Source organism: Schistocerca americana, chromosome 1 (genome assembly GCF_021461395.2).
Source record: "Schistocerca americana isolate TAMUIC-IGC-003095 chromosome 1, iqSchAmer2.1, whole genome shotgun sequence".
NCBI lineage: Eukaryota > Metazoa > Arthropoda > Insecta > Orthoptera > Acrididae > Schistocerca > Schistocerca americana.
This window is the reverse complement of record NC_060119.1, coordinates 387,633,758-387,661,421: the sequence shown is the minus strand read 5'-3', so window position 1 is coordinate 387,661,421 and position 27,664 is coordinate 387,633,758. Positions and strand designations below refer to the sequence as shown.

The 27,664-nt window shown below is 37.8% G+C and overlaps 1 protein-coding gene across 5 annotated transcripts in view; it reads right to left on the bottom strand.

The window, feature by feature from the left end:
• LOC124601660 (metastasis-associated protein MTA3) overlaps nt 1-27,664 on the bottom strand; it is a 211,875-nt gene that overhangs the window by 31,925 nt on the left and 152,286 nt on the right. For all 5 annotated transcript variants that reach the window (XR_006978581.1, XM_047136264.1, XM_047136260.1 and 2 more), the window contains exons 4-13: nt 15,747-15,943; nt 14,597-14,714; nt 10,573-10,775; nt 10,294-10,482; nt 10,049-10,182; nt 9,837-9,940; nt 9,466-9,582; nt 6,326-6,376; nt 5,588-5,652; nt 5,048-5,273 (exon numbers count right to left, since the gene is read on the bottom strand). Coding sequence is in view for 4 of the 5 variants with exons in the window: in XM_047136264.1 (XP_046992220.1) it covers nt 5,048-5,273; nt 5,588-5,652; nt 6,326-6,376; nt 9,466-9,582; nt 9,837-9,940; nt 10,049-10,182; nt 10,294-10,482; nt 10,573-10,775; nt 14,597-14,714; nt 15,747-15,943 (1,404 nt within the window). In the remaining variant the exon portion in view is untranslated. The remainder of the gene's footprint in view (nt 1-5,047; nt 5,274-5,587; nt 5,653-6,325; nt 6,377-9,465; nt 9,583-9,836; nt 9,941-10,048; nt 10,183-10,293; nt 10,483-10,572; nt 10,776-14,596; nt 14,715-15,746; nt 15,944-27,664) is intronic.

The following is a 27,664-nucleotide window of genomic DNA, read 5'->3' as shown; positions in this document are numbered from 1 at the left end:
AATGCAATAGCACTACTTCAATCGTCCCATCATTTCCATTTCAATGAAAAACTGATGCAAGCACTACACACTACCTCACTCAACTGTTTCTTGCCATCAACTGATGCTACTGAGGAGTGGGAAAAATTCACGCAAGCACACAAAGGTTCAAGCTTGAGTCAGCAAGCGTGCTAGGTTCAAATCCATCAGGTTTGTGCACAAAAAAAGAGTAAGGTCAAATACTTTTCTAACAGGCCTTGTATCTCATTATGTTTGAAGTCAGAATATGGTCTAAGATTCTACAAGAAATAGATGTCAGGGATATTAAACGGTAGTTTTGTGGATCGCTTCTACTGCCCTTCTCATATGCATGTGCAAGCTGTGCTTACTTACTTCCAGTTACTGGGCACAGTTTCTTGTTCGAGGGTCTACGATAAATTGCAGTTAACAAAGGGGATAAGTCAATTGCGAATTGAGTATAAAATCTGACAGGGATTCTGTCATGCCCTGGGGCTCCATTCAATTTTAACAGTTTCAAATGTTCTCCATGCCACTGACACCAAAACCTATTTTACTCATCTTCTCAGTGGCACGAGAATTAAATTGGGACAATACTACTGAGTTTTTCTTTGTAAAGTAACATTTGAAAATGTAGTTAAGCATTTCTGTTTTTGTTTCGCTATTTACAGTTTCAGTTCCTGACTCATCCATGAGTGTCTGGACACTAGCTTTGAAGCCTCTAACTGGCTTTCCATATGACTAGATGTCGTAGTTGCTCTATGTGCTGCTACCCTGAGTCAAAAGTTTCAACTTCCTCACTGAGCAATGATACTATTGTTTCTCTGTCTAGTTTGCTGAATATATCAATCTTTCTGCTTGTTTCAGATGCCCTTTGTGTTTTGGCGTTCATTGTTGCTATAAGTGCTTCATGGTCACTGACACGAGTTTCAATATGGACTTCCTCAAAGAGGTCAGTTATGTTTGTTGCCATTACGTCTAATATACCACAGGTGGGGTACTGAACATCTGTTCTGGGTAGTTTTTAGAGAAGATATTTAGTAATGTCTCACAGTATATCTTCTCACACTCATCAGTAATGGAACTATAATTATCCCAGTTGATTGCTGGATGATTAAAGTCTCATCCAATGAGTACAGCATCATTAGGGAATGTATGTACAAGTAAATTGAGTTTCCTCTATAAGTTTTTTCAGTTACATCAGGAAGAGAATCTGAAGGTCGAAAGACAGATGTTATCCTGATTTTTTTGCCCGCCCTTGGCACTGGCTCTTGCCCTTACAACCTAACAGGCTGCTTTGTTTTTATGTTGGTGGAACTGAATTTCTTGTCTACTACGGCAAATACACCACTTCCATTTTTCATTTCCCTATCCTTTTGGTATACACTTAAATTTTCCACAAAGGTCCCACTACTGTTAACTTTAGGTATTAACCAGCTTTCTGTGCATAATGTTGTATAAGATTCAGTGCTTTTTAGGAGCACTTCAAACGCATTTTGTTGTGAATGCTTTGGCTAGGATTTTAATACTCTCACCTGCAGAAGGCATTTCCTTGTACCTCACACTGAGTCTTCTAGCTCATCCCAGAGCCCTCAGAGTCTCTGTTGAAGCCTTTCTCTTGCTGCAGAACCAGGGGGCCATGATCTGTTCTGGGGAAAATGTTGCAGATTGCGAGCTTCACTGAAACACTGTGAAAAAGCTGGTATTCTCAACTCTCTCTGCTAGTTGCCATAATTACTCAAGTATGACCTAGGAACCCAGATGACAGGCATCATCTGTTCCAACATACACCACAATCTGTAGTTGGTTGCATTCGGTTCCCTCAATAGCTGGCACAGTAGCCTCTTCAACATACTGAGTGTACGTAATGTTCCTTCCCATCCCCTGCTGCCACTTACTTAAGTAGTCAAGGTATTTCCCATATGTTCGAACTGCCAATGATTAATAGACCCCCTACTCATTTGTGTTTGGCTCCTCTTGACACAGGACAAAGCTGGTTTCCCTGGAACACATTGAGTGATTCATTGAGTGATTCCCACTAGCTCAGTTTCAGTTTCAGTGAAGGCAGCACACTCCACTTTTTTCCGAGAGGCATTGGTATAACACCGTGAGTCCCCCCCCCCCCCCACCCCCCATGCCCTGTCTCTCCTGTATATGATGAGGAGACCCAACATTGATGCACCACTCACATCAAGTGGATGGGTAATGATGGGACTTTTCTTTCCTGCCGGAGAGACACTGTCTGCAAGGGAGGATAGAACTTAAGGTATCCTTAGTACCTCTGGTACACAACTGTTGGTAGCTCTCCCAACACATCCATTCACAGCCGCTTCCAATTGTTTGACAGATGTTTGGGTGATTTCCAGCTGACTGAAAACAGCAGTGGAGCTGCATAACACCTGGTGTAATGTTTTACAGAAAACTAAACAATTTATGCCTGGTGCAGTATTTTACTGAGTAGCAAACAAATAACTTTATACTGACCTTGCTGATTTTCTTTTACTTTATGAGTTTGATATGTTACAAATACAGGATGTATACGTGGACAAGGAAAAAAAAATTGCCGGATTTTTCCCGGATTTCCTGGTTGAAAATACACTTTCTCCCGGGTGAAAATGCACATTTTCCGTGTTAAATGAGAGTATACTTTCCCTTGGCACTGTAAAACTCATCAATCGTTAGAATGTTTATGGTTTTCTACAGAGACGTAGAATTTGCCGGCACTTTAGGAAACGAAACCCAGGGGAAAAAAAACACATTTTGAAAAGATCTTTGATGTGCAGCAACATGTAGGCTGCATTTCTTCGTTTTACGGAGGTATAAATTTGAATTCCACCAAACACTGCATGTTACTTTCCGATGCAATGAAACTGAGATTGCGACGCGCTTTTGTAAGCCAGTCATAGCTCATGTAACGTGACCTCGGCAGCTGATGACAGCACAGGACACATAGGGTAGTCAACCAAGATCACTCTTAAGTAGCACGGACACACAAAAAGAAAAGTTAAAGGTTTAAATTAATATACATAGTTTTGCTAGAAGAAAAACAAAGCTTTCACAAATAATATTGGTCTCGAAGATTAATAAGCTACAAGAGAAGCTAAGCTTCCACATATAATGCTGATCATTTTGCGCGTGTTACACTTTAAGATACATCACACAAATGTGCCAGTAAAATTTTTAATAACGACGTAAAGGTCTGATCTTCTGGGCTCGAAATTCTTCTACATGGTCATTCTCAAAGAGTTGATTTTTAGATGAGAGTCAAACGCTCTGTGATTTAAGAAATTCATCGTACATTCTCGCATATAGTTCATCTTGCGTAAAAGGAAATTTACTTTGAAAGTAACACTTTTCAAACCACCATTCGTAATACTTTTCCGTGACCTGCTAGAAATTGGTTCGTTTCAGCAGTTGCCAGAGAGCGCCAGATAACAGGCGTCACTGTGCCTGCGCAGCTACGATGATGCAGGAAGCCCGCACGTTCGTACGTGTAAAACATTACAAAGATCTTGCATTATGTCATAAAAGAAACAAGACATAAAAGGATACTTCAGGAGCATCGGAAATTCGTGAACTATACTAAAATGCATAATTTGGCTTAAAATGCACAATCGTTTGCCCAGATTCGGATGTAAATTTTCTTGAGTACCAGTACTGTATTATCTCGTGTTTGGTTCTTTATTATGGCATAATGCTATACAAGCCAGAAGATGGAAAACGTGCACTTGAAATGAAGTGAACAGTTGAAACTAGCCAACAGTGTGAAATTAAACACTTCGTTTCAAATAAATTGACTGCCTCAGAACAAAATATTAATAAAAGCCAAATCTCTTTAGCAAACCGACAAAAATAACTTCATTGTTCTGCAATGTGATTAATGCTTGACTGTCAGAAAGGTGAAACTAGTTACATATTTTGGCCTTCCGTAACTATGTGAACATATTTTAATTCATATGGTGGCTCCCGGCCACAAAAATCCAATTTTTGTTTTCATTTAATGTGAGAGCAATAAACGAAGAGGAAACAGCAAAACCACTAAACGTAAACACAGGTGACGTGGAGACTACCCACCTCCCCACTACAACTCAAGACTGCTCTATGCATCAGCCCTGGATCTACAATGTTTCCGAACCGGAGCAACTAGATAGTGGCACCCAGCCACACATCCGTAGCCAGAAGCGGGAGAACGTACTACTCACAGGCGACTCAACTGCGCATGCGCAAGAGCCCACCCGCAACTGCTCAAATGAATCAAATGCAAACAGCTGTCATGTCACGCTCATCAGAGGCAATTTGTTGTTAGGAAGCACTGCATATTCTTCCTAAAGCCTTTGACACACTTTGGCTGGCAGACACTTGTATGAGCACTGTGTTTTGTTGTTGTAGATGGCGTATTTCCTTTGCAACTTCAATTTTATTTTCGTTTTTTTTTTTTTTTTCTCCTCTCTCGTTCACGTTTTTATGCTGCAGCATTGTTCTGCAGAAGCGGGATACAGTAATATCCTTCGTTAGAGTACTGGTTTTTACCAGTCAAAATCACAAAAATTTTATTGGTGACTAAAACAAGGAAAAGTTCCCGCAATTCTAAAAAATTCCCGGGTTTATCCCGGTTTTCGCCCGGACGAAAAAATTCCCAGATCGTATACACCCTGAAATATTATCTGCAGTCTTTTGGAATTTAAGTAATTTATAACCAAAAACGTGGTCTCTATTATGGCAACAGCACAAAAAAAAAAAATGTTTAAATCTTACGTCAAGCTTTTGTACCTAAGTTTCTGAAATGAATTCAGGTAATGCACATGATTTTATTCCAAGACAAAGGAAATGCTGGGAGTCTGCTTATATATGTAAGTAAACAAATGTGCAAATTGCATGGATTTTGTCATGCAGCTGACTTTGTCCTCCCTTTTACACTAGCATGCCAAAGATGACAATATCACATCTAGTTAACACCATATTATTTCAGGTTTTTATATCATTGGTCAAAAAGGAACTCGCAAATACCCAAGTTATGTAAAGAACATACTCTTAAAATAATACTGCTTACATTCCTGCTTGACGTGAGCAACATTGATAGGCCAGAAAGGCGCTCTGGCTGCATGGCGAGGTTGTATAATGTGCCTGCAAAGGCGACGAGAGAGTCTCGTCAATGGAGTCGTGCACAGGTAAAATGCTGTGCGGGTTTTCATGATGGGCCTCGGTGAACCAGAACGTATTGCCAAACCGTGAGCTGTGGCATAGTGCCTTGCCAAGTGTGCCTTCAGTTTGAACTCCTGAAATCACAAAAGCACATCTTTTGGTAAACTGGAAAAAAAAGGAAAGCTTTTTTTAATTAACAGTATTCTGTTTGGATCACATGTCGACACAGCCATTCAATTGTTCTTAGAATATAGAGATTTTTAATTAAAGATCTTCCCCATACTAAGAAGTGATTTTCTTACATACATGCCAGGATTTCTAGAATATTTCTGCAGTTACTCTCTTTTCCCCATATTTAGCATAATTTTAGAGATTTTTTTTATCTTGTTTTTACTCAATATCACGCCAAAAATTATGAGTGAAAAAACGAAAAATATAAAAGACTTACTTTTCCACAATTCACTAAACTACACCTGTGTGGTCGATGAGAAGTCAAGTTTGATGGAGCCCTCTCTGTAACAAAATGATAGATTTTGTGATTACAAAATAGCTAGCCTGCATAGAATATCGCCTTTTCACAATTTAGTTTATCTCTCTTTCTCCAGATATGAGATTAAATATTCACAAAAACTTACAGTTAATAATTTATTATTATCACACAAGTTGTACAAGCACCCAACATTTATAAGCTATTTCCTTCTGCTCACACAATATCTTTTAGGTAAGAGTGTTGCAACTGATTCCCACGATAACAGCTTTATAAATAATAAGAGCGAGATGAGCAAGCCCAGTAATCTCAAGTCTATTAACAGTGAGATACACTGATATTTACTGTCAAATATAATTTATGTCCGATTCACATTTCAGAATTTAGTGGACTAACTTCAGTGACAGAACTACTTAGCTGCTATGATTTATCTCAGTCAATATCAAAACTACAATCTGAATGTCGTGAGTAAGAACTGCTGAAGAACACAAAAATAGAGACAGACAGATCTGACTACAATTTAGAGATAAAAATTCAGCAGAAAAAAAAAAGACTAATGACCCAAAAAATTGCAGAAACTGGTCTGTCTCCGATGTGTTGATGTGGATGCTCATCAGCTTCATGTTTCCTGAACAATAAATAATATTGCTATCTTTTCAATTACAAGCAGTACCACTAATGAATATTATAAATGATTACCATCATCAGACATGTTTCCAGACTTCTTTTTACTGTCAGGGTCATTTTCTCCTGCGGACACAAAAAGGAGACACAATATCAAAAAATGAAATAATGCACTAAAAACTTTTCTAGTGATGATATAAGGTTAGAATGGAATATTAATACTTCAGTGCATGCTTAACGTAGAACAAGCAGGTGTCATAGGTCTAATTTCCAGAGATATTTCATAGGAATCAACATTCTACTCCAATGTTCAATGTTACACTAAAACAGCGCTCTGAATGGAACTTCAAAAGAGTGCAACAAGAAACAAAAACTTATACTGTGGAATTTAGTTATAAGCTCTTTCAAAAATTATTGATCTTAATAATTAAATAGAACAGAAGGAAACAGTAAGAAGTTGCTGTGGATCACAAATTAACAAACCATTTGTAGGGACAAGCACCCACAATAAGCTATAAATGAAGATTATGGGTAAATAAAGGCTAATTTACAAGAAGACACTAGGTTCCAAAACTCACTTCATGAAAATACTTTTTCGAAACTGATCTGTAGGCACAGTGACGCCACAGTACAGTTCAGTTAAAAGTCGTGTTGTATCTTACTCATGTCTGAAATGTAAGTTTTGACAACTGCATGAGTAATGGTTGAATTAACACTTGCCCACATGGAATACTCCCCACTTCTGGATCGACAAAAGTCTGCTAACTCCGGTCTGCTCATGTTTTGTGTCTGGCCACTGCCAAAGTAAGTGACCTAATACAGAACCTTGCATCCGTACCCAAAGTGACTGTTGTGCCATGTTCCGTTGTGTCGCAAATTAATACATCTCTTGATAAGCTGGCAAGGCAAACATTAAAGTACACAGGAACACTTTGAGAAGAATTCAGAATTTTTGCAAAGATAATCCTGTGAAATCACCAGGGACTCCCGGTAATTCAAATTTTTCAGTTCAACAGTGATTGGAAATTGTCTTCCCCATTGTCTGAATTACTTTAAAATTGTCATTTTGTTTGTGAGTAAAAGCACTAATATTTGCCGTAGGAACTACCGGTACTGTTTGCCTTACAAGGAGAAGAACCCACCCAGAGGTGGGATGGAATTTTTGAAACCACCTATACAGTTGAGCAGATTATGGTCCCAGGCATTATATCACACTCTGCAATTATTTACCTGTTATTTACAAGTAATAAGAATCATTGCATTTCCTGTGATCCACTAAATGACTAAAGCTGCAATAACAACACCAATTTCTGAACCCCCTCTTTTGCATAGTAGTTCACTTTTTTGGCTGGTATACTGCCACGTGTCACTTTTTAAATATCTTTATAGAAATGACTGTCATCATTATTTTAATTCAATTAATGGCTGATGCAATGTGAATATGGTTCTCCCAAATCTTCCTGGAAAGACAGACATTGTGATGAACAACACTCCATATGGACAAGTGGACAAACGTGATATGAAGAGAAAGGCCACACAGTTGACTACTAGCTACCCTATGTTGAAATGCGGTGGAACTGGCATGGGCAACAATGAAATGGTAGTTTAGAAAGCTCAACATTTCATGAGGCACGTCCAATGACACTCTGTTTAAGATTGCCAAGGAATTCTTTTAGTAACAGCTGATGACTGGGAAGGGTGCTGAAGGAAGGTCCAACAACTGGAAGAAGACTATACTAGAGTCACAAAGGTGCTGTTGAACCCATTAATAAACAAAATCATTATTGAAACTGTGGAATCACATAAAAGTAATGATAATAATGAATTATGCACAGATGAGAAATATAACAAGACTGATTCTAAAAGCTTTAAGTTTGCTTACAATTCAGAATTACATATGGCAATAAATTTTGAAAATTTTAATCATTCTTTTTTGTGCCATGGGAACTGATGGGGAATTAGTAGCAACAAGCATCACCACTGAAGACTAAACTATCAATCTTGATTTCATGAATCCTGTATGCTTTTGTTAGGCTCCTGTGTCAACTTTTACTTTCACGGAGGTGTTACATGCAGCGGCTGGCAGTTGGTAAGATGGCCAATAGAAGACACTTGTCAATGCCACTTGAAGCATAAATCAATATGTGAACAGACATGCGGTGCCAGCAGTTTGTGACATAAGCATGGCTAGAGTCCCCCCACCCCAACCACCCGCCCCACGCTATGCCTGTATGCTGGGAGCCAGTGAGCATACCTTGCTTCCTCCACTTCCCACAGAAATCATTCATCTCCTTATGAGCAGACTAAGATACTCAAGAATGGAACGATTTCTTCTGTTCTCAACTTCATATTGTTCCTATGCTGCTGATATGACATCTAGCCTCAAAAACATGTGCAACTAAAAGTTCCATGTCATCGAAGTTCAGACAAGCTGGAACTGCTTTGTTTCACCAACAACTTGTGCCACTACATGCTGCGCCTGTTCAGTGGCCTGGAAGCGCAGTTCACGAAACCTAGAGTCGTCGCGTAAACTCTTTTCATCCTTTATCTAAACTTATTCAAATGTGTGGATGGAGGGTTGTGGAGTAGCTTCCCTTTAATGAAGCCTTATTTCATCCTTTCCTCCTTGCTTGCCATTAACTGTAGTAACAGGAATTAGTAATGGGAGATTTCTCAATCTCATCATCACACAGACATGCATTCCTGAAACCTTTAGCTATTCAAATTCTGAAGATTTATTTTACACAAATATTTGTTTGTAGAGCTTTATTTAATTTCCTACCAAATCTGACTGTTAATTAGACAATAATTTATCAACACAAGTTTTGTTTTTAAAGAACTCTTACCAATTATGTACCTAGTGCATCTAGTAATAAATTGAAAGCAACTACCAAATATTAAAATAATTTACTAAGGCCAATATTAAACTACTTGTACCGTTAATGTTTTTCTACATGTACCTGCCAGAAAATAATTTGGTTGTTTTGTCAACCAACAGCTTGATGAAACTGCAATGTTACTTTAGAATACTGTGTATAAATCTAGAATGATTTCCAAGCAACACTTCTTCAGTTGCATACATGTTTTTGTGCATCACTATCTTCCCCTCAAAGTTTACTCTTTTGGTTTTATTGCATTTAAAAATGAAAATTTAAATTTATTTTCTTTACAATGTGATTCAAAATTCGCTATATCCAAAATTAGGGATGCCTTACCAATTCTTGATGGTACTTTGAGTCCACCGTACTTCTTCCAATACAGCCAACAGTTGTGACACAGCTTACACTGCATGTGCGATGGTCCCCAGGCATACCACTGGCTTGAGACTGTACCTAAATATAAGGGTACACTTCCTATTAGAAAGAAACCACCCTCTCTCTGCCAGTAAAGTAAAATGTCATGCAACACTGACAACGACAGATACAAATTCCTCATTGCTTCTGCATACTTCACATAAATATGGTATAAAGGTAAGTTATACTAAACATGAGTATCTCTACAGAAACAGTATTTCAGTTTGTTTTACAGTAACAGATGCAAAAATTTTATATTTAAATGCAAAACAAACACATATAATTGACAGTACCACTGCAGGATTCACAGGCTTTCCCACCAACAGCAGCTTCACCATTACTGCTACCATTAACAACATTCTTATTGTTGTTAATTACAGCTGGATTGGGTTTGTTGCTGCAAACACAATAAAAGAATAAATTAAAATTTTGGAGAAGGTACAAAATAAAGAGTAGTAAAGTTGTCCTTGACAGATTTGAAGTATTATGTGGGACTAATACTCACTAGTTTGGAATGTAAACCTGTTTTAGTTTAGATTCTGCTTCGACAGCTTTCACCCGCTTCTGCTGCACGTAACGATCTGTGGTTTTCCACATATAATAATACTCTATAATATTTTTCAAAGTCTTCCACGGAAGCTGGAACAGAAGTGTTCACAGTAAGCCCAACAAAACGTACATAAAAATTAGTTTGTGAGTTGCTGAGTAACATAAGATGGGAAAACAGGAATTCATTTTCAAGTAACTCACAAAATCTTGCCGAATATCGTTGAAGTCTTTTCCATATTTTTCAAGAGCCTCTTCAAAAAGATTTGCCTCAGATGCAGACCACTCTTCCATTTCATCACGACATAGTACAGGACCGGTAGATGGAATCAGTGAACTAATAGCTTCTGCTAAATTGTATGAATGTTTGTGTAGTGTATCCATTGCATGGAACTGAAATCAAGTAATGTATACCAATTCAACCATAATGTATTAAACACACAACTCAGCTTAAAATAAGTTTCAGCCCATGCAGATTCTTACCAATGTGATATCTCTTGACGCTGCGGCTGCACTCATGTGAAGACTAGGCTGCTTCACAGAACTTGAACAGTCGAGTGCCCGTGCAAAGGTTCCAACCGATCTCGATATTACAAGAAATTGGTCAATTTGCCTATCATTCAGATGGTGATTTGGTGTCCATACCAATGTTTCTAATTCTTCTAGATTCCTTGTATCCTCTTCATCTGCAATTTACGAACAAATCTGAAATGACACTGACTATTGCTTCCTAATCATTATGTCTGACAATGACATCTGCAAGATCTTATATTTACAAGTAATAAGTAGTGTATGCATCACATTTTGTAGGCGAATAAATAAATCTTGGTAAGTAATGAGTGTGTGACTTTTCTAGGAATTGCATACATCAAATAAGAGTGAACTTAAGAGTGGAAACAAATACATACATTTTGTAATATTGACCAGAAATGTGCATGGTTTGAAAATTTTTCATTCAATAAAAGGCAAAAGTGCAATGCAGTCCACAACTTCTCAGGATACAACAGGAAGAGAATTCTTCCTGCATTGTGACTTAAGTTTGTGTTCGGAGAAACTCGATTTTCTTGGACCAGTACTTGAGCAAATGGACAAAATATATCAACTTACAAAAAACATAGAATTTATCCTTGTCAAGATTAGCATCATATGGGCTAACTGACCTTTTCTTGGCGTGAATAAAACAGTTTGGAGGTTTCAATGGAACAAGATTCTTTATTGTGGTAACAATGTCTGCCAAACAGATTGGACAAGTGGTTACTCTTTAAATTCAGTAGGAAACAAAACATGTAACTCACAGGCGAAACATTCTGTGGGGGTGCATATAACTCAGAATGGGGCAAGTCAGAAAAACAGTCGTTGACGCTGCATCCCTGAGTGACTGAATCAAGGATGGAACATACAAAATCATATAAAAATTCACAAAATCATATAAAAATTCGGATAGCAAAGAATAAACAACACAAGATAATGTAAAAGCGTATTATGAAACACAGCGTCCCTGGTGGTTGGCACGAATGCTGTTTGACAGCTGCAGCTTATTTGTTATCATAAACCACAAGATTGCACCACTGAACAAAATGGTATCGCAGTTGGTGCGAACTCCGTAGCACATGAAACATCCTAAATTCAGCAAGCTCTGTCAATGTTGCAAATGGTGAACAATTTGAATAAATTAATTCATAGCAAAAACTCCAAATAGTTATCAAATCATTGTGGACCTATATGATTTGTCTTAACCTACTGCACTATGAAGCTCATTCTTATCACTGTGCGATACACATAGCCTGTTCTCTGCAGTCCCTCACTGTTTCTGTGATCTTCATGTTAAAGTTTACACTGATTATTAATCATGCTGTGGAGAAGTATGTGCTGAGTAAGCAGATTAAGAATGGAAAAGACCCAGCATGGTTTAATAAAAAAATTTGGAAAATGCTGAGAAAGCAGAGGTCAAAAACCAATGTGGAAATGTCGAAAGGAAAAAGTTAATAGAAGAGACTTGCACATGATAGAATAGAGCAGAGAACTGCATTAAACCAGTCTTCAGATTAAATATGACAGCATGTATAAAAAGATTAGAATGTGGAATGTGGATCATACAAAAACTTTCGCTGCCATACCTTAATGACCATTTTGCAGAGAACTCAAGAAAACTCTGATCCTACATCAAACAAATGTTTGTATCCAGTCAATCGTTGACCAGTCTGGTGTGGTAATAGAAGACTGAAAAAGGAAAGCTGAAGTTTTAAATTTCATGTTTAAAATATCATTCACATAAGGAATCATACAGATATACCATAATTTGACCAATGCCCAGACCCCCGTATGGAGGGCATAGAAACAGGCATATGTAGCATTAAGAAGCAACTGAAAAGAGATGGAAACAAATAAGTCATCAGATAGCATGGGATCCCAATTTGGTTCTACAGAGAGTACTTTCTTTGCAGCACTCGCACCTTACTTAGCTTGTATTTATTGCGAATATATAGCCCAGTGCAAAGTATCAAGTGACTGGAAAAAAAGCGCATATAAGAAGGGCAGAAGAAATTACTGACCAATATTATAACATCGTTTAGCTGTAGAATTTGAATATAACAAATTCTTCTTCTTGTCCTCAATGGATGACTTAAAGAATGTCCAAATATATGGACCAGGTTCTCAGATATGTGAGTGGCTTGAAGACTTCTGAAGCAATAAACTCAGTACGTTGTCCTTAATGGCCAGTGTATTGTCAGGAGTGCCCCAGGGAAGTGTGGTAGGACTACTTCTTGCTCTCTAAATACATAAATGATCTCATGGATATGGTGACCAGCAATCTGTGAATGTTTGCTGATGACACTGTAGTATATGGAGAAGTATTGCGGTTTAGTGGCTGTAGAAAGATACAGGATGCCTTGGACAGAATGTCTATTTGAAGTGATGAATGGCAGCTTGTTTTAAATGTAGAAAGATGTAAGTTAAAGCAAATGAGTAGGAATAACACTCTGTACTGTCCAAATAGAGCAGTAAGGAGTTGCTGCTTAACAAAGTAGCATCAGTTAAATACCTAGGTGTAATGCTGGAAAGTGATACAATATGGAACAGGCTGTAGTCGAGTTGGTGTGAGTTGATTCCTGACAGCTGCAGTACCATAATATGATTTTGTAAATGTCTGTATGACGATACCTCAGTGCTGTCATAGGTCTACAGATGGTTACCGTTTTCACTTTCAGCCACTTGCCGAGGGAGGACAGTAGTAGAGAAGGCAAATATTGGCTTCTGTTTATTGAGAGAGTTTTAAGGAAGTGCCGCTCATGTACAGAGGAGGAGACCAGGTATAGAACACTAGTGTGACTGATTAGTGAATACCGATGAAGTGTTTGGGGTACTCACTAGATTGGATTTAAGGAAGGAATCGAAGCAATTCAGAAGCATGCTGCTAGGTTTGTTACCAGTATGTTCGATCAACTCATGTTGATGCTTCATAAACTCAAATGTGAACCCCTGGAAGGAAAACTTTCTTTTCACAAAACACTTGAGAAAATTTAGAGAATGGGCATTTGCTGCTACTGCAAAACAATTCTAGTGCCACCAACATATAGATGGTTTTCTTTTCTTCCCCCACCTCCATTTGCGAGTGGAACAGAACCAGAAATGAACAGCAACAGTACATGGTACTCTCTGCTATACAACATATGATGGCTCGCGGAGCAGATCAAACTGCTTCATTAAACAACCACTTCATTTATGAGTTTTATTAGTTCTCTACAAAAGTGTGGCACATAACTGACTTTCTTTGATACTTAATACCACTGAATTCATTACAGAAACTTAAAACTAAGAAAAGGTATAATGGCACAGAAAATAAATGCCAGACTAAAATTTAAAAGAATTTATTCACAGAATAACAGCAGCAGTGCATACAGACCTGTAACTTACATTTAACAGGCATCCCTCTTCCCTAAATACAACGTGTACATTACTAGTTCTGAATCCAAAAGACAGAAAAGCTGCATCTCCACAGAAGAAATACTTTCGCTGAACATTGTTAGTTCTATATATACCTCTACATATACTTTTCCATAATCTTCTTTGCATACAACTGTGCAAATGGGAATTCATAATAGGGCAATCAACAGGACTCTTTTTCTGCACAGAAGAACTACTACCGAAAAACACCCCTCGTATCAATGAACCTTTAGGTTGGACGCAGGGCACTGGGGCTGTTGACTTTGCAGACACTTCAGCTTAATTGCTGTCTCTCATAGTTTTAATCTGTGACAAACGTTCGTGTCACAAATCAAAATGCAATATAGTGACCAACTTAAAATTTTTTATTCAGTTGAAGCACTACAATAAAATAGAATTTTAATCATTTCAATGCACAGCTGTACCTGTCAGGGTAATATATAGCTAAATGTAGTCTGTACATTGCATATCAAGCTTCACAAAATGCTGTATTTGTTTTAAGGGATCCATTTTTAAATACTGCTGTAGCTGACTAACTACTGGATTAAGCTAGACATCTAACCTTCTCTAAGCAGAGGTGTTGGTTCTGCTTGGTATCTGCTACCGACTCTTATCTCCCCCTTGTCTGCAAGAAGTGTTTTGTGTGTTGGATCAAATACCAGACAATAGAAGAAAGTATCCTGGAAAGAAGAGACAAAGAAACACAATTTGAAACATTTATTTTTTTATTGTTAAAATACTATAAAAGAGTATTGACAAAACAACCAAAAATATAGACATACAACTTTAATGACTAAATGATCGTGTTAATATAATATTTCCACAATCTTTCAGAATCACAAGTTACTCTTGTTAGGCACATAAGAAATAAGTGAAGTCTAGGAATGGTGTACTGTCAAGGATAGCAAGCACTAAACAGGATAGCAAGCACAAAACTTTAGAATCTAAATGAATTCAACCCTCTTGTCAATTTATTTATTCCATTTTGCATTTACTTTACTAATAATGAATGACATGCCTGTATCTCATTTTTCCTGGTGTAGTACTGACTTTGTAAAAGTAACCTATTTCTTGATCAATACGTTGTCTCAAAAAATTGTTAGATCCATAATGGAATGAAACAATAGCCTATTTGGGATTAAAAGGCATAGTTAAAATTTGGCTACTTTTGGTAAATAAAAACCTGATTAGAAATTCAGCATTCGAAACTAAAAACATATTTATTTTACAACCAAGTGATACTGTATCAGTACAGTAATCTGTGCAATATCTCCTACTTAACAAAGGCACCCCTACAGCTCCAAATTGACACATACTGCTCACCAAGTAGAAGACTTAACACAGAAAGGCTATAAATTTCTATGTTCATTAATGTAAAATAATTATGACACAACTTATGCAGGTGAATGGAAATGAGAAAACTTTGCTTCCTAAGTAGATTACAAATACTGATGGTAGCTCTTCAATGTTTAAGATAATTTGGCTCTTTTTCATCACTGAAGAACAATTTCTGTGGCTACCCAAACTATGGCAAAGACGCACCATATATTTTTTGTTTAAACCATTTACATTTTTCCAGACCAAAAATTATGTCCCATTCACGTAATTTGTGATATATTTTGTTAGATATGTATTAGCCTGTAAAAATTGTTTCACAAAACTTATTTTATAGAAAAAAGTCCTTTGAATTTGATGTACATATGGAGACTTACGTCTTTATTGAGATAGCTGAGCAAAGACTCAGTCTCATTTAGTAAGGTAACAGAACATTTCCCCCTAATGTGTGTGGCTGGTAGCGTTTCAACCTGACGTGACAGGAATAATTCTCTATGCTTTAGCTGATGACGCTGTTTTCCATTCAACAGCTGGTGATCCTTGTCACGGCTGTCACATTCCTCTTCTAAGGCACCTGCAAAACACAAAAACAACAAATTTAGACAACTGCCAAACACAAATGCTTCACTCAGTGTCAAATCAAAAAAAAAAAATTACAACCAAAATAATTATTTCTGATGCAAATCAAAAGGCAGAGGAGTGTGAAGAAGCTTTCATCATGTGTTCCCATACAAGCGAGTACAGAAGTATCTATCTTCTCATTACAATATTAAGATACCGGAAGAACTTAAAGTGTGATAAAAGTGACAGACAAAAATTAGAATGATGACTAGATTCATCCACAATAAAAATTCATTACCTATCAATGGCTTAATACATCCATACAGAAGGGAAAAAAAAGGTGGAACTCTTTCATGTCTAAGAAATATTGAAGTGAAATTCAGACACATTGTGTTGTCAACATTTTGCCTACTTGCCTACATTTCTTCCCATTACAAACTGATTAAATCTTTCAAATGACATTTGATCTATTGCTCACTAATACAAAAACAGGAAGTATTGAAGTAGAGATATAGAAGAGTGTGAGTTAATATAATTCGGTACTTACTGGTGTTACTAACAGTAGGACAGCAAAAGGAGTCAAAAGACACTTTTCAATTTTTACTTCCAAAATAATGAAATCAGTTTTTAATATCCTTCCACCCAACCTATTGACTTTTCCTCGTTTCTTCTACTTTCGGCAATAGTGCACTGCAATTTTATAAATTTTCATGATTTCATGGAAATTTCATGAAGTACACCTAGAACAGTGGGAGAAGTCAATCGTTCCCTTGTGTAACTCTTTGTTAGAATACTGGTGTCCTCATTACTGCAAAGGTACATGCATTGTGTATTGTTTTGGTCAACGAACTCTGGCTCTAATGGTAATGTACATCTTGTCGGAAAGCTTTTCATGCTGGAAATTGTAACATAACTTTTCAGAAATGTTTCATGTGTAGCTCGTTACTCACCACACCAGTGAGTGTGGTTTTACTTTTTTTCTTATAATTACGTTGAGTCAGTGTGGTCTTACAAGAGAGGAGACTGTATATTCTCGATAACTTGGGTACTGAATCAGAAGGTGGCTTATCGAATTCAGTTGATGACTGTCTACCAGAGGCAACTGATTATTAACCTAGAAGAAGAGCTGCTTTGAATGTATTGAGGGAGACAGGATGCTCCACTGCATATGCCTGCCACAAAGGGATGACTCAAACATCAGCGCCCCCCTACTTCTTTTTGATTAATAAGTGCTCCAAAACACACAGAATCGAATACTTGGAATGAAACAAAAAATGTCACTTGGACAGTAACACTGGAGAACTTGAAGGCGGTGACTATTATCATGTATGCTGGAGGTACTTCTTGTTCTACAGGATTTTGTTTGAGACTTTTGGTCATGTTACTGGGGTCCTCATCGGGGCAAAAAGACAACAGAAAGATTTCTCCGCTTTTATGGCAAGTCATCCTGATCACAATACATTCCTTATGAAATAGTCACTCTTATTTCTGAAATGCGGAATAACTTCAGACAAAACTGCCTCTGCTGTTACCACTCTGGTGAAAATATTACAGCTGATGTGCACTGACTTCCAAGTAAAGCAAGATGCAGGTCTACCCAGTTTATGACAAATATAACTTTACAAATATGATCACAAATTTTTGACGGTTGCAAATGTAGCATCCAAGAACATTTGCAAAACCTTTCTATACCTCGGTAAGAATTGGGAGAGTATGGTGTTCCTTGCCTCATGGAGTCATCTCTAAACCAAGAATGAATGTGACAACAGGTAACTCCTTTTCATCCCTTCAGGTTGCCAAGAAACTTCAACATAAGAAAACATCATTAGTGGGAACAATGAAGAAGATTCACCGAAATCTCCCAAACTACGTGAAGAAGACTGATGAGACACGAGTGCACCTTGACAGCGTACCAAGTGAAAAAGATACTAATGTTATTATAATACTTCTTATTCTAGTTTCAGAGCACAAAAATATTTATAAATCACAGTATTAATTTTGGTTGGTACTGATCATATTCATCTTCTTCAAATATCAGCAGACAGACATACTGTGTCTGCACAGGCCTTAAGATGATCATTACTAATTGAAAGTAATAAATAGATTCATAAATATTTTCAGGGCACATAACTGGAATAAAAAATATATAAATATCTTACTAGATCACTGGCAAATTCTGCTCCAACTATGTCGCATCTCATGATGAATGTCATAATTCTCATAAAACTACATCTGAAAGTAACAGTGAACAAAGAGGGAAAGAAGAAACCCAAAGCTGTTACGTTTTATAATGTTATACAGCATGGTCTGGACATTGTATAGCAAATAATTCTCAATTATTCAACTAAAGTTGCCAGCAGGACATACCTGATTCATGTCTTTTATAATATCCAACATATGGCAGTAATAAATGAGTGGATCAACTACAATCAAATAGTCAAAAATAATCTGAAAGGAAGGTGTTTATTCTTCTGCTGGTTAAGTATTAATTTCAGTATTTCAAAACAAACAAGTGAAATAAATGAAGAATGTTAGGATCTTTAGAAATGTGCCACATTTCTGAGTAGCTGAAAGGAAAACATATAGGTTTAACTTTTTCTCATTTTGTTGATTTTTAAAGTGTCTCGTTAGGGGACCCCTTCCCACTGTTCTAAGACTGCCACTTTGTCTGCTGTTCTAGTACTGAATTAGTCATCAATGAAGCTGCTTTTGAAAATAACTGACCTGAGCTTCTGATGTTGGTTAATGTTTGGTGAACAAAGTGGTAGTTTTTTGTTTGTACAAAATAATTTACAAGAGGTAAAAGTCATAATAAAGCGTTATTTTGAAGGTAATTACATATTAGTGCTCTGATATAAAATTAAGCTCTATCACTAGACCACCAGCCAAAACATTCTGTTTCCTTTTGTTGCATACTACAATGAATTAAATGTCTAAATAATGTCTTCAGTTCTGACTACTTGGAACACAATGTTAACATCAAAACTGAGCTCAACATCAAAAGAAAAATTGCCCAGCACGAAAAAGATAATCCACTACTCCGATGGTAGTGCTGCACAATAAAAACTGAAACAATGCTCAACACACACGACCTATTAAAATTTTGATGCAGAATGGCACTATTTTGACACTTCATATGGTTAAGGTGCTTTGATGGACTTTGGGGCACTGTCAAAAGATGAGCTTCTAAAGCAATTTTACAAGAAGAATGCTGGAAAAATTAAATAAGATTATTGCCCCAGTTGAATACTTTAAAAACCATCTAAGGGACTCTCTCATTCAGGTATTTGAATTTCAAGCTGCGATTAAGCCATCATCTACTGGTTAATCAAGTATGCAAACCATTTCTGAACAGCATACATGCTTAGAGGATTTGAATTCCACTGAAGCTTGATTGTTTACAATTGCCTTAACCAATAGTGGCAGTTCTCAAAGTTGGTGGGAAGTTGTTTGCATTCTTGAAAAGGACCATCAATCTAACAAATTCGAAGTTACAGCTTTTTGTCTACAAGAATCTGGTATTTCATTTTTCTATTCCTTATCTACAGCCTGGAAACTCGGATGTGCCAGCTAATCACATTCAGAGAAAGGATGCCTACTGGAAGATTCTACATACTGATCTCAGATGAGATGATAAGAACGCTTCCTATTAAAAAATACATATAAATGGAAGGCAACAAACGGGAAAGGTTCCAAGTAAAATACTTCAAATTGGCTTTGTGTAGCATTTTTATTTCATTTATTTTTATCCTCAGAATCAGAAAATTGGCAGATCTTCTAATAAAAATGCAGATGATGATGATGATTAAAGTCATTTCTGTGCAGCAGTTTTTCTATTTTAGATAACTCTTATTACTTACATATCTTACCAGGTATTTACTACACAATGAACTGACATTTAATTTCTTAGTAAGCCAAATACCTAAACTTGTATTTTGAACAAAAGCATTGGTTGTATTACAGAAAAACAATATTACTATTTTTATTTCTCAAGAACACATTTAAACAACTAGCATTATATTACTCCATTCATGACAAACCATGGCTTACGCTAAGACCTTTACACTGACACCACTTCCATGTTCCTAGCAGGGATAGTTTTAAAGTTCGAGCAGTTCTGTTTCATTGTACCTTCAAAAAATTAGCAAACTTGTAATTTCAAACATAAATGAACTGTGTGGGATGCAACGAAAGATTGTGAAATATTGTTCTTTATTAACTCTATGGGGCACATATATTGGTTGTTTTGATATGGGCTGATCCGTGGGTTGGTGAGATGATGGGGAGGTGGATGCAACACTAAGCCAGTCTCGCCAAGACGGAAATTAAAACACACGGCAATTATTATTTTGGGAGCATACTTTTGAATGATATTGAATGAGCACATAGACTAATAAGTTTTATATCCTATAAAGGTTTCGTATTACTCTTGGGTCTTTGGCGTAAATAGCTGAATAGTTGCCTCACAACATTAATCACTCGCTTGCAGCCACGCACCCGTTTTAATTCTCTTCTCTATAAATATACCAACTATATGAGTTAATTCGTAATCTTCTTTCATTTACTTAATAAAGCTTCGTGAAATGCTTTTATTTTACTCAGTAATATTTTTAATGTTAAATTTAATAATTTTCTTTGCAAGACAACTAACTGGCTGGGCGGCTCGCCAGTGGTGAGTCTCTGGTTAACATGCATTGGGGAAACCTACGTTACTTTCGAGTCACCCTGTGTCGACAAAACAGCGTCAATAAGGCGAGGGGCCGCCGCTGCTGCTGCTGCCATGGTTGCCGCTGTACAGCGGCGAGAAAATGAGTACCCGTTCGTAGTCTGTCCTCTTTGTGACACTCCGGTCGTTCCTTGGCACCTGACATTGTGTGAACGCCTGGAATACTGTGACGCAGCGATTGGGATACGCCGATGGAAAACTATGGTAATGACGTATATGCTTGTAACGGCTTCCGAGATGATAACTTGGTTAAGTCGTAAGGAGATTTAAAAAAAAAAATATCAATGAAACAAAGGCTTCATTCGTCGGTGCAATGGTACGTACCATTCCGACACTTGTGTAAGCTGAAAATCAGAATGTGCAGAGTCCTTCGCTGAAGGTAAAATGAAGCCACGCTTTCAAGAACAATAAAATAATTAATAAAATAGGACTTTCTTCATGGCTGGAGCAGTGGATGCCTCTCGGAAATGCTTCGTTCTCAGTTAAACTGAAACTGTGAATGTCAAATAGAAGATAAACCTATGCCCAACCCAAAAATTTTGAAACGATGCAGTGCGTCACTAGGCACAATCCTATTAGAGATTGCATGTTCTGGTTTTCCTCCGGTCTTCGAGCTATTTCTCCCGTCAGTTAGTGTGGGATTCGGGGGTCGGGGAAGCGGGCGCAACGGTTGAACTTAAAAGTCTCCGAACGACCGTGAAATTTTGCATGTTTCATATACTCAAATGACTACAAGCTGTAAAAGCAGCAATAGAAGACATGAAATAAATCATAGGACTGACAGTGTTGAAACCCAGACATTGGAATTTGTAATCTGACACACCTGACAAAACTGAATGTCCAATACGAAAAAGTTCCAATTGAGCAATTTGCAAGTCTGTGCAAAATGATTTAACCTATATCTTACAGCAGGGGTAGTCAACATTTTATACCTATGGTCTACTTTTGTAGATGTGTTAGTAGTAAAAATTTCTAATCGCCCACCAATTCCACAGTAATGGTAAATTATAAAGTAGCGAAGTAACTTTACTCTATAAAATTTATACAGCAGCGTTGCAGCAAGTTACAGCATATAATAACAACAACAATGATTACTTACCAAATGAAAGTAACTCATACAGTCAGAAAACAGCAAGCCAAACTTCGCGCTCTTCTCTCAACAGAAATGATAATCATAACCGACCGTCTCACACAAAAAAGCAATAAAATATAACAAGCAGGCTACAACACTTACGACAAAGGAATAAATAAAAAGATGTGGCGAATTACACAAATGGGTACGGTACAAATAATTCAAAACTCTCACATTTACGAATGACTCATGTGCAGTCGTCCTTTCTGTGGCGTTCTTACTCGTCTGTAAGTGAGCATATGCTGCGAAAGATGAACTTGTAAAAACAGATAATTCCACATTTGAAAGTTTCAACTATGTGGTAGATAATCTTTCGCAGCATATGCTCACTTATAGACGAGTAAGAACTCCACAGAAAGGACGACTGCACAAGTCATTCGTAAATGTGAGAGTTTTGAATTATTAGTGCCTATTTGTGTAATTCGCCTCATCTTTTTATTTATTCCTTTGCCGTAAGTGTTTTGTAGCCTGCGTGTTATATTTCTATTGCTTTTTTGTCTGAGACCGTCGGTTACGGAAGGCATGCTAAGTACCACATGCGCAATGTGTTTATATTTCCCCCAAAAGCGACGTACACGGAGTCAAGATATTTGTATTACCCTGTAAATTAACGCAAAGTCCCAAGTACGGTTCCATTTATTTCAAACTTAGATTGTACCAAACAATTGGAAGAGAGACAGAGAGAATACCTAAACGAGAATGTCTTGTGTGTCAGTTCTATATGGCGACACACAAATTCTTTCTTTTTAAGCCAGCACAGAAACGAGGCATTTCTCTCGTATAAATCTTTTTCTTAAGTATAATAGGTTTACGCCTTACGTGAAGATCAAAATGAAAACGCTTTTCCCTTTCTTCAGCGCCTCGAGCGAGGTGGAAGTGAAATCTCCTCCAAGCCAAGAAGAATCTTTCAGTCACTACTCTTTGGAATTAAAAACATTCTGGGTACCTGCTAACGAATTGCGTAAGAGTTGCTCAGTTTTTTATGATGGCTCTTGGGGTAATTCACAGACTGAAATACGTGGCGATTTATAAAGCTGCACCTTACTTAATCTCCACTAGGGAGTTCTGACTATACTTCCTCCCCCGCTCCTGCTTTGTAACGTGTGAGCCAGTCCTTTCAGCCCATATACGAAAAGTACAGCAGAGCATAGTCACTACCCATTAAATATATTTATGTTCCATCATTTCGCTGCCAATGAAAGAATTATCTCCTATCCTTGCAAACACTTTACTTGACAATTAAAAAGAGCAGTCACTGAATATTAACGACGATTCAGTAAACAGCACTGCGCCAAGTTTAGTTAAACCTTGACCGATCAACTTTGATTAGCCTCCTTTAGCAGGCATTAAGAAATACCCTCAGAGAAACAGACATTTCCAATGCATTTAATGGACTCTTCTTCTGGGCAGGAGAGTTTTTCCGACCACAGAGCGACCACCTGAAACACCATGTTTACTTCTTGGCACATGAGTTTCGGCATAAATCTATGAAATCTTTCAAGTCAAGTCTGAGCTGTCCTTTTTGAACCGGGAATATGCTACTTATCCGCCGTGAAAATTCCAACGGCATGTCATTCGTCCGCATCCAGTACCAGCAATTTGAATTTTAGACGGTAGTGATCAGTTCTTGGGACTGTACCCCAGTTAACAATCTATCCGTCAAGATATTTGTGTGGCTGAACGAATAATCGTCAAGCTGAACTTATAAAGGTTTCTAGACCATTTTTTTTATCAATGATTATCTAGTATGAGAAGTGTCAAGTTGTACCAAAATTTACAAGTATGAAAAACATTACGGTATATCTACGGTTGCCATAATCTCGGAATCCAAAACCAGGACAAAACTTACGGTCACCGTAGCCGATCGAAGGAAATAAGAGGAATAAGGGGTCCTCATGCCCATAAGCTAAGGGAAATGTGCATTTGATTAATGATCCAGAGTTTAGGAAGGACTGCTTCATTAAGAAAGCATTTATTACAAAAAATAAAAATATGCATTACATTATTCAGTACACGAAGTTCTATTGTCATCATTTGAGCTTTTCTTATACCAACCGTATTTCTCAGAACCTTGAATAGATGAAAGGAACTTAATCTGGTTCTCAATCAGTTTATGAAATTCACTGCAACTTACATTTTTCATATTGTACTGTATTTGCATCGTTGCATTAACTGATTTTACTGTTAACCTATTCCTTTCTTCTGTCCATTACTGATTGAAATGTAGGAACTGTGAAGAGGAAAAACGTATAATAGAATAATTTTTCTAGGAAAACAACGATTTCAATGGGTCTGTGTATAATCGTAATGTTACTCACCCGCAAATTTTGCAGAAAGCTTCGTATTCAGTTCTTCCTCACTTTATACTTGGAAACTGTTCAGTATATTCCTCCCTGTACTTAACCTTCCGTCTAGCCGACATTATTAAACCACCAGGAAAATAACAACAACTACTTAATACAATATAACACAACGAAACCGCAAGCACAAAAAACCATGCGAACATTCAACAAGCTAATCAAAGAGGATAATACTCTTCATTGCCAGAGATGACTGACCGCCCACTGTATCGACAACTCGCAATGTCGCAAATCGAAGAGGATGTACCGTACGCCTGAGCCTGACTGCCCATTGTTTCCATATCTTGAAAGCTGTTCTGTTCTGTTTGGATTTTATATAATGTGATAACATATTGATGCTTCTTTGACAGCAATTTTTGAAGTTACCGGAAGTTGACTTCAAATCCAGCAAATATCGCGGACATTTGCCTTTATGGCCCGGACGTTTTCATTTACCCTAAAATCGCGGACTGTCCGTGAAATCCGTGGCGTATGGCAACCCTAGGTATATCACTTCCAATAGGTCCATAGCTAGTGAAACACTGCACTGTCAAAAGCACCCAACAAAGAGCTGCTGTTCGTCAAAAACTGTTAATTGGCTACCACAATAGAACCATTCATCACTAGCTGGCGAGGACGAGCTGAAGAAAACAATGCTAACTTTATTCTTATCACATTTTCAAATATTTACGGTTCTTTTTCAAACAATCAGTGATTCACTATTTTTTCTTCGTATTCGGTATTGCTTTGCTTTCTCTTCACGAACGCCAATGTCACTGAAGTCACTTTCCTACAAGTGTTTCTCTCTTTTTTACCCTAATTTACATTCTTTTCCCCTCTTCCTACTGCTCGATTTCTTGACCTTCTGATGCTTGCATTACATTCAGTCTTCGTCTATAGCAATATTACAACATAAACTGTGAATAACGCAGAGTATTCGTAAATTCCCTTTACAAACTTCTAGGACCTGTAGAGGGGAGTGAGTACGTAATATACTGAATAGGGACCCATGTCTGGAAACTCACCGTTTCTGTCCTACAACGGTTTCAGTTCAGATGTTTAACTCATCCACTTCTGCTTGAGTTAATTTCCTGTCGGAAATGCAGTGGCACAGCTTTCAAGAATGGGTCAAATACGTTTTGTAGGAAGACCAAGTATGCATGACAAGTTGTCTTGTGTGGAAACAGGCGTGAACGCATTACACATCTGAAATGAAACCGTCGTAGAACAGAAATGGTACTTTACCGGACTCGAGTTCCTGTTAAAAATATTATGTATTCATTCTCCTCTACCAGTCCAGAAGTTTGTAACGGGAATTACCGAATACCCTGTATTTTAGCACCAATGAAAGGAGGCAAATACTCGCGTGCGCGCAAAACGCGCTGAAGTGTTCCACACGTTCAATAATTTGAACATGGATGCGCTTCAGCAACGGTTACAGACCATTAAATGAATCCAAAGCAGCTAACCAAGCTGCAACTGATTGGCTGCTTTGGATTCATTTACTGTTCCATACGTCTTCGACCTTGCGAAAGTTCAAGAAAACGATCGTTATGTCTTAAAACTGAGTCGTCGTTTATTTGTGGAGTATTAAACTCCAGGTAAACTGTTTGTCTTTGGCTGCATGTGAGAATTACACACTAATTTAGATTCAGTCTGCAAATTAATATATCCCTTCGGAATGTTTATTATTCGGTCAGCAATGTGTAAATGTGTTCGTTAAATTAAATTTCTTGTGACAGCATAAAAGAAAACCAAGTGGCATTTCTATTTAAAAACTATTTTAATACTCTTTTGCAGGATGTTTAAATCACTGACTTCAGACAACCTTACTTTTTCTGTTAGCAGAACAAGTATTCTCATTTTTGCTGCATAAGATCAAATATTGATACTGTAAAACAAAGTAAGTAGGTAGGCAAGATTCTAAGCACATAATGAGCCACAGTCAATTTAATCGATCAACTTGTAAATGAAATGATTCCAAATCTTATTTACGTGGTCATAAATATAAAACGTGTCTGTCGCGGTACTCGTTTAATGTATGCTTGGTTGCTTGTATTCCTGTGGAAATAGTAGTACGAAGTTACGTGAAAGATTTCAGACTGTAATAACATGGTGGCGACGAAAGCCTCCCAGCACACCTAGACAACCTCTGCTGGGCATTCGTGTTACGCGGAGATCACTGGCTAGGACGAATCCGCCCATCGTAGCGAGCACGATTCGAGCTATAGTTAGCTCCTGCTCGCTCTCGTTCCAGGCTGCCCGTCGGTCACGCTACGTTCTCCATTTATCTACAATTTTACGGTTTGTAGCCAGAATCGCGTAAGTTATGACAGACCGCGTTAAAGTTGTGGCAGACACAGAGCAACTGCCCTGCTCACACATTACAAGCGGCATGTCCGTTTAGTACAACAGTCCGCTCAGTGTAAATAGATTCAATAAGTAATAACAAATTTTATTATATATTGAATGAACTTGCAAAACAGTGTTTTCTAATTGTATTTTACGGAAAACAAATGTTACAACCATATTTGGCGGAGGGCATCACTACGGGTATTTACCGTCGCTCATAGAGAGAAATATTTCAGTTCGTCTATTATTTCTTTGACATGTTCTTGTATTTCATCGCAGCCTTACCTCGGCTTTGATTTTCCAATTAGTCTTTCTATGTTATTTCTTTAGAAGCTACACTATTGCTGACAAACCGCTGGGAACAACATTTGCCGTAAAACATCTAGTAGTAACTATCCGGAGCGACTTTAAGGCGAATGACCATATAAAACTAATAGTGGGAAAAGCAGATTCCAGACTCACATTCATGGGAAGAATCTTAAGGAAATTTAACTCATCCACGAAGAAAGTGGCTTATAAGGCGCTTGTTCGACCTATTCTTGAGTCTTGTCCATCTACCTGAGATCCGTATCTCATAGGACTGATAGAAGAGAGAGAGAAGATCCACCGAAAAGCGGCACGTTTCGTCAGTGGATGGTTTAGTTGGCATTAGAGCGTTACGGAGATGCGAAAACAAAGTTCATTGGGAGACGTTACAAGAGAGGCGTTGTGCGTCACAGAGAGATTTACTACCGAAATTTCGCGAGAACACCTTCCGGGGAGAGTCGGGCAACATATTACTTCTCCCCACATACATCTCGCGTAATGACCATGAGGAGAAAATTCGAGAAATTAGAGCCAATACGGAGGCTTTCCGACAATCATTCCTGCCGCGCGATATTAGCGAGTGGGACAGGGTTGGAGAGCTCAGTTAGTGGTACAAACAGTACCCTCCACCACACACCATCAGGTGGCTTGCGGAGTATGCTGTGGATGTACATCTACTGCCGTATTCCTTACAGTGACCGCGGAAGCTCTGCACAACGAAGATGACGTTCTTGGCTGAGAGATTCCGTGGAGTTGAAGGCGCCTAAGTTGTAAGTTTTGTTTACCTGTGTGCACTGGCACATTTCTGGTATGAATCACCACTGTCGTCAGTTTCAAGCTTTAGTTTTAATCATGGATAACATGGGTATATGTTGGCTG